The following is a 13,328-nucleotide window of genomic DNA, read 5'->3' as shown; positions in this document are numbered from 1 at the left end:
GACAGTGGTGGTTTTGCTGGACTTTTCCGAGGCCCGTGTCCAAGCTTGATATCTTTCTGACTGCTGAACCTGGTGTAATCATAAATAAGGAATTGCTGAAATTTGCCTTTTTGGCATGTGTGAGAAGTAGGTATGTAAGTGTTCTGTTGCAAGTGGAAAGACCCTTCCTTGTTGAAGTTACACATAGTGCAGACTGAGTATTTGCTGGATGGAAATCAGGTTGATTTCAGTGATGGAGAGAAGAAAAGGAACGGTTGCTCACAGAGTCCAACCATTCTGTGAAAGGCCAGTAAAAAAATGTGGTAAGTCTTCCAACCCATAGATGGTAATCATGAGTTCCTCTTTCTCAGAAATTATATGACTGTGATTTCTACAACTTTCAGGGATGCTTTCTATCCCAGTGTGCAGATGAAGCAACTAGAAATATTTCAGATAGCAGCAAGTATGAAACTGCAACTGTATACATTTCTGCCTATGTAAATGTCTTGGTGACAAAACCTGGACCTGGGGTTCTCTAGAGAAGCAGTTCACAGGTGAGTGGCAGCAAGTCTAGGGGAAGAGGGAAGCAAAATAAAGGGCAGGAAACAAAAAGAAATGGCAGTGCCTGGGAAAGGAGGCTGAGGAGCTGGACCTGATGAAACCCAGAACATTGCTTGGTTCTCTGGCGAGACCGTATTATAAATAGGTGTGGAAAACCACAGTGCAAGGAGAGGTAGTGGGGTTTCTTTGTATTGCAGTAGTGTTAGTACTCTGTTCATGGACTTGGACTTCACTGTACTTGTTTTGCTTTGCAAACACAAAACAGCAAAAAGGGTGTAGCAAGGATGCGGTAATCAAAATGAAAAGATACTTCATTGACATGCATGACTGTAAAGCCAGGTCCAGGTTAGCATACTGAATAGAAAAGCTAGCTTCTTGTATAACATAAATACTTCAGGATGCCTCATTGTTGTTAATGAAAATGCTTGGTAACACAATCTGTATGGCCTCTGGGGTCTAGTAACAATTTTGATTTATATGATATTTTCACATGATTTTTTATAAAAACTTCCTTTCAATAGGAGAGGGTGCTCTGGGAGGAAGAAAACTGCCATAAATCTGAAACTTTATCGATTAGAAAGTAGTTTTAGCAAAAGAAACACAGATCCCTGAAGTATGATCTTGTCCTCGGTAACTTTTTTGTTCCCAAATGAATTAAATTATTTAGTCCCTTTTTTCCTAGCCAGATCAAAATGGTATGATACTTACTTTCTTTCTACAATAGAATAACTCTTCACAATATATATTCTCAGACAGGAGCTTGTGGAGGACTGTGGGGCATACAAAATTGTTTTGAGGTGACATTCCGTTATGAGTGGTTAAGTTATATATGTATATATATTATCACTGAAGCGTACACTTCAGTGGAGTCCACTATTTAGTAGTAACCAAAATCTGCTTGATGACACAGAGTATGACAGATGACCACGCACAATGCATTATCCATAGGTATCCAGGGTAATCAAATACTTATCAATAATGAGCCTTCTGAACAGGAAGGAAGAAAAGGTCATTCACATGAGCTTCAGTCCCAGTGGATGCAGTGTCCTCATTTAATGTCACTGACCTGGCAAGACGTTACACAACAATTTTGTCAGCTAACAATACAGAAGAGGGAATTTTTAATCACCACTGTGGTGATTAGTTCCACATGTGTTAGTCTGACCAACAAGAGGAGGGCGATGCACAGGTGAGAGTCATCATTGTACAGACATTGGGGCTGACTGCTGTGCTGCATAGGTGTGAGAAATCAGAATTAGAGATATGAGAAGAAAATTAAATCTGGCGAACAAGGTACAACGTGCAAGAGTCCTGCACTAGAAAGTGGAGCATCCACGCTGTTTCTGCAAGTAACCAGAACAAAGTTGTATGTACATACTCATCTAATTTCCATGCTGGAAATTTCAGCTAAACCCATGTCTCCAATAGAATAGTCTTTATTTCCCTTTTTTCATTTCCTCTGCAGAGAATACCAGTATTGCCATAGTTTGTTTGCGGATGTGTTGCCAGAAAAACATGAAGGAAAAGTATGAATCAGAGAGGAACAGAAAAGGTAAAAAGCAGGGCCCTGTGGTCTCAAAGCTGAGTTGGAGGTGCTCAGTTACCCAATTTTCTGCTCTTTTTAGAAAGGGACAAAAAAGAAAGAACAGACTCGGCATTGATGCAGCCTCCATCTGGAAGAAGTGTTAGGACGGCTGGTGCGTTAGAGATCCTGTGAATGATCACTGCTGTTCCGCCAGCTCTGAAAAGAAAGGATGAAATAAGATGCTCTTTCTCTGCTAGACTAGGTTCAGCTCCCGGGCCTGAACTAGCATGCATCAAACATATTTGGCATACAGGATTCAGAAATTATTCCTGCTTTCAGGAAGATGTACAATGCGTTGACTTTAGATCCTAAAAGCAGACCTTTGCTCATGCACTTTATTCCACTTGCAAGTTTACTGTGAAGATGTGTTTTCCCCGCTGCTTGAGGTTTCTTTATTTTCATGGATTTCCACTTCAGCTTGGAAGAACATTGGGCTAAAAGAAAGTGATCTTTTTTTTTTTAAAAAAAGAGAAAAAGAAAAAAAAAGAAAGAAATTCAGACTTTCATTAGCTTATGGTCACTCAATTATCTTTCATTATAATATGTAGATATGTGTATTTATAAATAAAAAAATTCATGTAGGAACTATTCAGGAAAAGCGAGCATTCGTTAGAAACTCCCTTTAGAAGATGAGTGTGGCTGAGCACTGGAACATGTTCCCCAGAGAGATGTGGGCTTTTTCTGCCTTTGATCATTTTCAGACATCAACAGGACAAGGTTGTGAGCAATCTGACCTAGCTCTGAAGCTAACCGTGCTGAACAGAAGGCTGATAGGTCCCTCCCCAGCTGAGTTTTTCTGTTGTTATTTATTCTACAGTAATGTGTCATGTTACAAAAAGAGATGTTAATGTAGACAGCTTCCAGAGCAGTCTTTGCGCTGTGTTCAGCTGTCCTGATGAGCTGGAATTGTCGATGATGCAGCTGTGCATCTTCTCTATGTTGCACATGTCAGAAAAAAAGAATCTTCTAAACAGATTTAAACAACTCTTGTTGTTTTTACACAGTAACACTTTAGGGTAAATTTTTTTTCATTAATGATAAGGGTAAAATAGATGAAAAATTCTGGTGTGGTTTTTTTTTAGTGGCATTTCAGAGTTCATCATAGTCTTGATTTATAGGTTTTCTCTGGTGGAAGTGTGCTTTGCAGTCCCAATCCTCCAGTCATCAGATCTGGGGAACGTGCTGTAGATACTTTCTGGCCCAGCTTCCTTTCCTTAGAAACCCAGCACAGCAGAACATCATGAAAGAGGGTAATGTGGTGTGTACTCAGGGGTCAGCCCAGTGCAGAGCTGACATACACCCCAGGACATCACTGCCCTAGGAGCTGGAAAGTGCTCCTGGATCCCACAGCACAAACACAGATCAGGAGGATCAGGCAACTGTCTCATTCTCATGTCTCAGCTTAACACAGCTGATAATGGAGGTGATGGATAATTTTGATAAGGCATGCCATGTTGGCACTAGTGCTGTTCCTAGCAGACCCAAAAGCTCTCTTCTGCTACCAGAAGTTTGTTTCATGTATAGTTGTGCTTTTGGTTGCACCACAGCCAGAGTGATGTTATAACGCACTTGGGTATTACAAGGCAGCTCAAGAGTTCAAGTAATTTTAGCTGGTGTCAGTGGGAATAAGTGCTGCAGATAAAGTCCTGGTCAGAGATGTGCAGGGTATTTTGTTTGCTGACCCCCCAGGACAGGAATGTAAGAGCACAGGAATGGCCGTATGGAGCCGGTACAGAGCATCCTCTTGGCCAGGGCAGGCACCTAGGACAGAGCATAACAGGGCAAACATACTGTGCTCCTACTCCCATCTGCGCCCAGTGCAATTTCCCACCATCTCTAGCTCAGGCACTTTCTGAACCAAATGTATTCAAATCATCTGTGTCTTGTTTACCCATGCGATTTTTCCATTTAATATGTGTACTGTTTGTGTATGCTGCCAAATTCCTCCTTTCTTTCTTGACAAAAAGTATAATTTCCAGTATAACATCACCTTAAAGTACACTGATTGAAGTAACTGATGCTAATAAAAGAGTAGTACATATTTTCCTTTTATGATTGCCTTAAGTACTGCTTCATATGTTTTAATGTCTAACATTCCTAAGGCAGATGTTTGCCTTTCATGAAACATTAATTAGAATCTAAGAATCAAAGAGGAGAAAAAATACATGTGTATATATGCATGTGCATCTGTTTGGCTGTGAACAGGAGACAGTAGAAACTTTGTATTAAGAAAAGCAGTAAGTAATATGTGAGGGGAAGACTTTATTGGGAGATTACACTGATATTTAAGCATATTAAAGCAAAAAAACTACTATGTTTTTATATAGTATGATTTTGGCATCTCACTACTAGGTGGAGTTTTATAAACTGTAATGAAAAATAATCTGTATCATATTTCTTCACAGTTTAATATGTAGTGTTTATAAGGATACTTTTACCAATATCCTGAGTGGAAAGGTAACATACAGGCTATCAGAAAATGAAATTACATGATGTGAAAAGCTACTACAAAAGAAAGTAATTGAGAGCTGGAAACTGGGAAATGTGGTTCAATTCCCCTTTTCAAAAACACACAGAGTGTCCATGTCATGCCTGTTAGTGTCTGAAACTTTAAGGTCCAAACAGAAAGAGGATACTTTATCTTAGGTGAGATTAGCTCGCTGAATGAGTGGTGTGCTGCTGTGCACGTGTTCACTCGATTCAGAAATGAGCCAGAGGAGCCAAGCAAAGGCGTTAGGACTGTGGTGCTTCCGACTGTCCTTGGCAGGGGAGAGCTGTTCTGTGAGCCACCTGCGGTTGCTGCTGCCCTCCTTCACCTGAGGGAGGGCCAACAGCTGCCATGGGTTTGCATGACCATGCTGCTCAATGTGCTCTGGGGATGTTGTCCCACCTGTGCATTCAAAGGCCAAGATTTATGGGCTCGAATTGTGCCCATAGCTATTCACTTAAGAGCTCTAGTTTCTATAAATGCTAAACGGCCAAAACCCATGATGTTTCTGCAGCCCAGGTTCCCTTTCAATACCATGCTAATGCTAGAGATCCAAGGATTTTCTTCAATTGCTCATTACCATCTGAATGCAGACATGTTACATTATAGTTTTCTAGTTTTATTTCATTTGCCTGCACTTTTGGTTGGCTATGACTGACAGGTTGTCCCAGAAGCTTTGCATGTCTCAAAGTAAAGATTCACACTGCTAAATTGATGCACTATTTGTATATTGTATATTTATTACTTTTTTTCCCTTTAAAAATGAAGAAAAACTGTAAGTACCTGTATGTCCAAAATTGCCCTGGGTGTGAGATATCAATGTTTGCCTGATGGTTCTATCCTGTATTGCCAAGGCACATTGTCATCTCCGAAGTATTCAGAATAGAAATGTCTCCCAATTTTTGTTCTCAGCCTGTCTATTTATGTGTTTATTTCTCTGTATGTTATATACACAACTATCACAAGAAGCAGGTTTTTTGTGGAGTGAAAGGTGGATTTTCCAGTTGTTCTTTGTGTTGTTTGCTTATGTCCATAGGAAGTTGTGGCATTAGTAATCACAGCTAGTTGCCACTGAAAGGTATGTTGACATTCCCCTAACCCTTGGCCACAGGTTCCCAACCTCTTCCACGTATCAGTGCAGGTACTTGGCAGACGCTGGCATCTGGGGAGTTAAACCAGCAAAAGCAAGCAAGCTGCTTGGGGGATTTTTTGCAGAATTACTTTTCATCATTGTGGGTCCCAGAATTGCTTTGCTGCAGGATCAGGCAAGTGCCAGTGCCAGCACAAGGGAAAGCAAAACAACAAGACTGCCTTGGTATGCCATCCTAGCCAAATCACATCCTTCAACAGCCCAGAGCCTGAGAAGCGCAGGATAACCACGGCTCACGTTACGCCCAACCTGTGGGGCACGCTCTGGCCTGCCGAGCCCTCATCTGGGCTGAGCAGATGATGCACGGGGCTGGGCCCTGTCTGGTTCTCCTTGTCACAGCCAGAGTGGAGGGGACACAGCTGATAACATGCCTGGGTCTCACCCCAAAATGAAGTTAATGTTTGTTTTTAGCAGCTCCAGATTATTGTTAAGGTGCAGCCATAAGTCTCTTGTTTAACTACAGGGTCAGCTAGGGAGGAAGGTAATAAATGAAGGAACGCTGTGAAGGAGAGACATATGGTAAGATGGGGGGACTTGGGACACAAGCTGGTCTATACCCGTTGGCCTTGAGTGTTTTCCATGAGGTCTTTTGCAAGGCAGGAGGCATAGCCAAAGACCCTGAGCTCATAGGGGGCCAAAGAAGAGGAAGGGTGGCAGTCACAAGGACGAAAACGCAACACTGGGACACTGGGTTTGTACAGCAAGGAGCAAAGCACAGCTCACTGCACATCACCAGCTCCATGCTGGCCATGTCAGCCAGCTCTTGCCTGGCTTGCTGGGAGGCCAGCAGCACCAAGAAGCTCATACTTCGGTGCTCACAGGTAACACTGCAGGTTTGCCACAGGGTGGGAGCATGTGAGCAGGCTGTTTGTGGGGAGCAGCCAGTGTGCAGCGACGTGTAACTGCGTGGCATGTTGTTGGTGTGTTACAGCACTGAACACAGCTCAAGGGTTTAATAAACATACCATGTTCCCTAGGCAGCTCGTCTCTGAGTATTGCTCAGAAAACACAGGATTAGTATAAAAAGACTTGCTACATGCTTTTAACAGGGTTAATACATATGCGAAGGGCCTTTCACAGTCTGTAGGTAGAACAGAAGCAAAACACCTAGGAGGTCATGGGTAGCATTTGTAGAAAGAAAGAATAATTCTGCATTACCAGGGTTGCTGTAATCCCCATCACATGCAGTACAGCTCACGTTCAGCAGAACTTGATGGCCACCTACTGGCAAAGTCCCAGTCTTTGTTTTACTTTGCAGACTTTTTGCATTAGAGAGACAAGCACTTGGCCATGTGTGAGTTGCAGAGCGAGATGCATGTTTTCACTTCTGACTGGAAATAACACAGCCGAAGTTTTGTAAATCACCTTAAGCGCTCACCCTGCTTTCATTCGTTTCACCCTATGAGCAGTACTGACTACAGGTGTTGCTGCTGCTTATGGAGGCAACCAGCAGTCTCCTAGGATTTTGGTTAGTGTAAAAATTTCTCTGTTAATATAGAAATTACAGTGGTTTTAGAAATAAGGAACTGCAAATAAATAAACATCAAGCTGACAGGTCAGAACCCAGTTTTCTTCTTCGTTAATTTATCTTTCAAGCTTGGTGTATCAGCAGTAACTTGATACACTCTGCAATTTCATTGGCATGTCAGGTATGGTGTCAGTATTACTGCTAAACTCCATGTTGAGCCTTAAAGGCTGCCTGAGATCTTGGCCATTAACAGAACTGACAGCTCCTTGTCTGGGCACCTTGGCAGCTCTTGGCTGCTGATGTGTTTCCAGGTCTTCACTCTGGGTAATCTGTGAGGGACACTTATGGTCAAGAGAAACTGCTACAATATGGTTTGGGTTTGATTTATTTATATGATTTAAAACCACATTGTAAACAACAAGAAAAAAAAAAAGTTTAAAAAAAGAAAAAGCACTAGGTTCCTTGTCATGTACATTCTCAAAGTCTTTGTCCACCATGGTGCCATCAAACAGTAGCTGCTGGAGCCCTATGCTGACCAGAGCCACCTGGCACCTGGCAGAACCCCCATGGCCTCTAAAAGGCACAAAACATGGTTTTGAGGACCTTTCTTAATGTCTGTGTGGTCAGGGAGGGTATTTTGTAGGAATTGCGCAAGAAGGAGGAGGGTGACCCCTTACTGCTGCATGGCCAAAGGAAAAAACATCAGCAAATCAACTGAAAGTCACTGCGAGAAGGACTAACCTCAGGAAGCTCAAAAAAGCACCTTATGCTCTTTTTAGGGCTTCCTGTGGTATCTCCATTTAAAAAAAAAAAAAAAAAAAATATCACACAGCGTTTGTAAAGCTAAGACAAAGCTGGTGGTATCAGGTAGGATGTGGCTCCTTTTCCACCAGTGAGCATGTCTGCCCTGTGGGGTCCCCCTGCACCACAGGAGTTAGAGGGTCAGAGAGGATGGTCACCTTGGAGGTGTGCTCTCACTTGCCACGTGAGTGTCTTCTGCTGGTTAGTTTGTCATTTAGCCTGCACTGCTGCAAAAGGAAGGCATGAGGTTACATTTGCTGGTTCCAGCTGATGGTAACCTTTCTCCTCAGCACACTGAGCAGGCAGTGGCTGTGAAGCTCTCCAGGGATGGTGGCAAGCACGTCACCTGTGGCTCCTTTGGTTATTTTCTTTGGCATGGAACAGGTAGGATGCTTCGCCTTTTAGAAAGAGGGAGCAATCCAGTTAAGAATCGGCAGCACTGAAGGCGGCACTGCCACCCTCTCCTGTATAAATACCCAGGAAAGCACAGAGAAATTCCCAGCAGTGAGGTCACTTTCTTGTACGTGACAAATAGCTTTTTATGAGGTGCTGACTCTGCTCAAGGTTCGTTTTGTCTCAGGGCTGGAAATTGCAGCAGCATTACAAGCTTGATCCTCCTCCCATTTAAATGAGCTGTACTATCCAGGATCTGAATGCCCTGTTACAAAATAGTCTTTTAAGACAGCTTGTAAATCTCATGCAGCAAGAACGACGCACAAATATTTATTTTTAAAGATAAAGATTTTCTGGTATTGAGCACTGGATTTTGTACCTTCAGTATTGAGCTTTAATTTACATGTTTGATTTTTATTTTAGCTGGTGAGATGTTTGAAAAAAAAAACCAAACTATTCTCAGTGAATCATCTAACCTAAGACATTTATTTGTCCTGAGATGCAGATGTTTAAAATCCAGTTCCTAAGCCATTTCTGTGACAGCTAAACATATCTGTATTCCTGTCACATAGTTAGAGTGCTGATGTGTGTTAGTCTCTTGGGGGCTACTTTTTGCTAGTTAATGTTGATATTATGGCCCTCTGTCCATTTCTTTCTCCATTTCAGAAATTCCCCACGCGCCTGTTTACACATTACACACATCATATTATAGGCAAAAATAATTAATCTGGAAAATCTCTTCGCCTGAAGGTGAAATATGAATATATATCTCAGGTGTTAAGAGAAAAAGAGGTCTGTCATAAATAGAGTATTCCATTTATTTTAAATAGTGCTTTAAATTAGGGTTGTACTGTAAAAGTATTTAACAAAAAATGTGTAATTTGAACTACCATTAATTTGAGGTTAAAGATTTCGAATGTAGAGAATCAGAACATCAGTGAAATAACATGCTAATGGTGTGAGATTTTTTGTGCAAAGTTTTAACCTAATATAAATAGTCCTCAGTAAATTCTGGAAGCCTCTAAAAATTATGTCAGAATAGCTACAGCTCTAAGTTGCAGGTTGGTGCTGACATGGGAGCTTCTCAGCAGATGCATCAACATCAGTGCTTCCTTCAAATGCCTTCCTTAGTATATTAGCTTCCCCAAAGGTTTGTGCTTACTTCTTGTCGTGATCACATTCAGTTTCTTTTCGTTGGATTCATTTTTGTTTGACAGTGACACATTCTGTCAGGAGAACCAGGAACTTTCATCTTAAAAGAGCTGGCTGATGAATCTCTAGATCATTTACCTTGAATATCAGGAAACCTGGGAATGTGGGGGAAGCTCCAGAAACTTGATGAAGCCCAGTGTTGTTCCAGTACTTAATGTAGCTAACCAGGCTAGTATAACTGTAGGTGAACATGACTGCTGTGCATTATAGCCATAATGGGGTTGATAGGGCAATCAATTAATAATGATTTATAGCTGGGTAATATAATTACTGGAAGTCAGTGAGAGTTTGGATCTTGGCATACCAGCCTGGTAATAGTTTATGACACAAGTTTATCTAACCAAGGCAAGTGCATTGTTGTAGCAGGCTTTCTTGGAGTATTAGACTCAGTACGTACTACTTCGAATCTCAAGCAACATGACTTCAACATTATGTTTTTAATTGCTTAAAACTGTGATAAATTATAGGCATTAGGGCATTGCTGTAAATGGAGTATCTTTGGTGAGCATTCACATTTGTGTGGGGATTGTTTGCTGGCTCTGTGCTAATAAACTTGCTTTATCAGTGGTCTGACAGGAAATAAAATTCATTGACTTGCGGGTGATAGACTGAGAACTGTTAAATAAAGGAATGGAAAAAACAACTGCTGCAGGGTGATATGAGTCTGTATGCAAGCAAGCAACAGGTGTTTGGCCAAATTCAAGGATCCATAGTCCAGATCTGGGTACTGGAAACACTTTTTCATAACAGGTTTCAGGATTTTTACCTATTTAAACTTGTGAAAGGGAAATTATGGAGGCTATGTATAAAGTTGTTTAGAAAGCAGGGTTTGGTGAGCTTGGACATGTGTAAAACAGAAATAAAGCTCAGATAAAGTCAGGCTACTTCATTATTGGAGCAGTATTTCAAGGATCATGTTGTTTTCTCTGGCAATACACACTTCTAAATCAAGACTTGAATTTTTTCATACTGCAAAATATGCTCTAGTTCAAGCACAAATTGTTTCAAATACGTGCGCTGTGCACTACACTGTAGGAAAGGAAATATTTAAATAATTGCTAAGGTCACTTCTGGGACAGTGATATGTTACAGCTGATCTTTTGCGGCCCAGGATATACACTATGTTCTTGCTTCATTCTTTTGCTTCTGTTGTGTTTTTTAGTTCAATTTCACCATTCAGTATTGAGAGCACAAGGCGTCAGAGAAGGTCTGAGTCTCCAGACTCCAGGAAGCGGCGCATCCATCGGTGTGACTTCGAGGGATGCAACAAAGTATACACAAAAAGTTCCCACCTGAAGGCTCACCGGAGGACACACACAGGTAAGACTTTGCTGGCCCTGTGTACTGCAGTTAAGACAAGCGGGTTCCTTTCTGCTTTATTTAGTACATATTGAACTTGTCATCCTACACTGAGAGCCAGAGGCCTATACCTAAATAACGGAGGTGTCTGAGAGGGGATCAGCATTGGCATTCTGGTGCAAATCAGGGATGTGCTTTTGAATTGAACTTCGTGTCATCCCCACTTCACAGCACAAGAATGGTGTCAGCACAAGCCAGACTCCTGTCAGATGAAACTAAACAGAAAAGTGGCCTCCAGGAACAAACCTACTGTGCTTCAACAATGGGTGGTCATCGCTTGGGACCAGTCAGAGCTAGTCCAAAGAAAACCCTCAAGAAGAGCCTATAGTGTGGACATGGATCTTCAGCACCATTTTTTCCACTCTACAGACCTGCTCCTATTGAGCTACTACTTGCTTTTACAGATGTAGCCTCTGAATGCTAGGTGCCACTAAATGCCTTCAGTTCAAGTGTAAGCTTATGATTTCAGTATTTCTTTCTGGAGGCTTTCAGACACACATACCACATACTGCAGAGGGAAGTCAGTCACTTTATAAGTTGCACTAGGTCCCTACAAGAGATTCAGGAGAGGTGCCTATATGAGTGGGGTCCCATTCAGTGACGATAACACTTAATCAGTACCTGGTGTCCATGTTAACTTTATGGGTCACTACTCTACATGACAGGCATGTAAGGGTAGCAGAAGCAAAGATGTGTAACTGTTGTAATTTTATTGTGGATAAACTCAGGAGCAGCAATTTGAAGTCATCAGGAACAATTCAAAAGGGGATTGCTTGGATGGCTAGAAAAGCACCAGACAGAATGCTCTGAGTTTCAGTGCTGTTCCTTACTCTGCTCCTGATTTTCTTAAATTAAATTTATTGATCTCTCTGCTCTTAATGTACTTCAGCATTCCTCTAACTCCTTGGAGAAAAGATGGTGTTTATCCAGTGTGTAGCACAGTGTTCTTTGCTGAGAATCTGCTGGCACTTTCTGTGGTGTGATGTATTCTAAAGAGTATGAGATATTATTTAAAAAAATTAAGTGATGGCTTCTCGATTTCAAATGAGGCCACGTCTCCATCACACTTCCAAATATGTCTTTTCGTTGGTGGGAATTTTGTTGAGAGAAATACTGAAAAAGCCTCCATCCTAATACCCACTATTAAACCAATTTCTGTAAGGTGAGTCCCTTCCTTAAACAGCAGAAATGTTCTGGTGATTTGGAAATTCCATTACACTTCCCTCCAAGCCAATTATTCTAGTTTCTTCATATCTTTCCATAAATGCTTGTGCCTTCTCCTCTCCCTTGATTTATCATGTCTTGTCTTAATTCTTTTTTCCTCTTCCCTATTCTTTCCCATTTTCAATGTGATCTTTCATCCCTACCCTTCTGATAAATTTTATATACCCTTACCCTTTCACCTTGTTCTGTCATTCCTGGTTTACTTTTTTTTAATCCCAAACTTAACCCTACTCTGTCCCTTTCTTCCTGTAACTCTCCAGCAGCATGAAGGGAGTTTCTGTACCTGCTGTAATCGTAGGATCCATCTCCCCAGCCTTGGTGCCATGGCAGCTGGGTGTCTAGGCTATGCTATCTGTCTGGGATCTGTGGGTAGTCAGAGAAGAGGGATTGGCACCTCTGGGGCACATTATTCCTTCTTCAGGTAGACCCAGGGATTGGCTTGTGAAGGTGCTTCTGTTTTACTGCTGAGTTCAGAAGAAGCCTGGATACGTACCAGGCTGTTAGCTGGTTGAAATGGATCCCCACCCCAAAAGGCAGCTGCCTGAAATATTTTTCAGTCATGCTGGATGTTGGTTTCTTCCTTCAGGGAGAAAAGAAAAATAGCATCAAATCAAAAACCTTCATTTAAATGGTCAGCAGTTAACTGCTTTATATTGTCATGTCTTCATGCATGCTGCAATGTAAGAAGTGTAGTCTAGAGAGAAGGTGAGCACTGAATTTAACCAGTGGATCCTGTGAGAAAATCTGTATCCTGCTGTTAAAAATAAATGTGTTTTACAGAACACTTCTCAGGTCTTGGTAAGAAGTTGGTATATGCAGACTTAGATGTAGCATTGCCCATGAGCATATTCCATGTATTAATCTCATTTCACATTTTTTATCTTGGCCTTTACTTTTGCTTCAGGCAAAAGAAGTTAATTATTCACGTATGACCCAGAGTAATTAGTGCAGTTTTGGGTAAGTATAAATGAAGTATGACAGCTATGCACGCAAGGGTGAGCAAGTTTCAGTAGGAGACTTTCTGAGAAAAGCTCACAGAAACTCAGCATTGCATAATCTGGACTTTTTTTTTTTTTTTTTTTTTGTTGAAAGGCTGACATGGTTTATA

At 41.5% G+C, this 13,328-nt stretch overlaps 1 protein-coding gene across 4 annotated transcripts in view; it reads left to right on the top strand.

Moving 5' to 3' along the window:
• KLF12 (Kruppel like factor 12) overlaps positions 1-13,328 on the top strand; it is a 187,532-nt gene that overhangs the window by 151,029 nt on the left and 23,175 nt on the right. For all 4 annotated transcript variants that reach the window (XM_026843460.1, XM_026843432.1, XM_026843440.1 and 1 more), the window contains one exon: positions 10,800-10,957. In XM_026843460.1, coding sequence (XP_026699261.1) covers positions 10,800-10,957 — 158 coding nt within the window. The remainder of the gene's footprint in view (positions 1-10,799; positions 10,958-13,328) is intronic.

Source organism: Athene cunicularia (assembly GCF_003259725.1).
Source record: "Athene cunicularia isolate RWA chromosome 1 unlocalized genomic scaffold, athCun1 chr1_part1, whole genome shotgun sequence".
Classification (NCBI taxonomy): domain Eukaryota; kingdom Metazoa; phylum Chordata; class Aves; order Strigiformes; family Strigidae; genus Athene; species Athene cunicularia.
The sequence above is the reverse complement of the archived record's forward strand: the minus strand, read 5'-3'. Positions and strand labels throughout refer to the sequence as shown.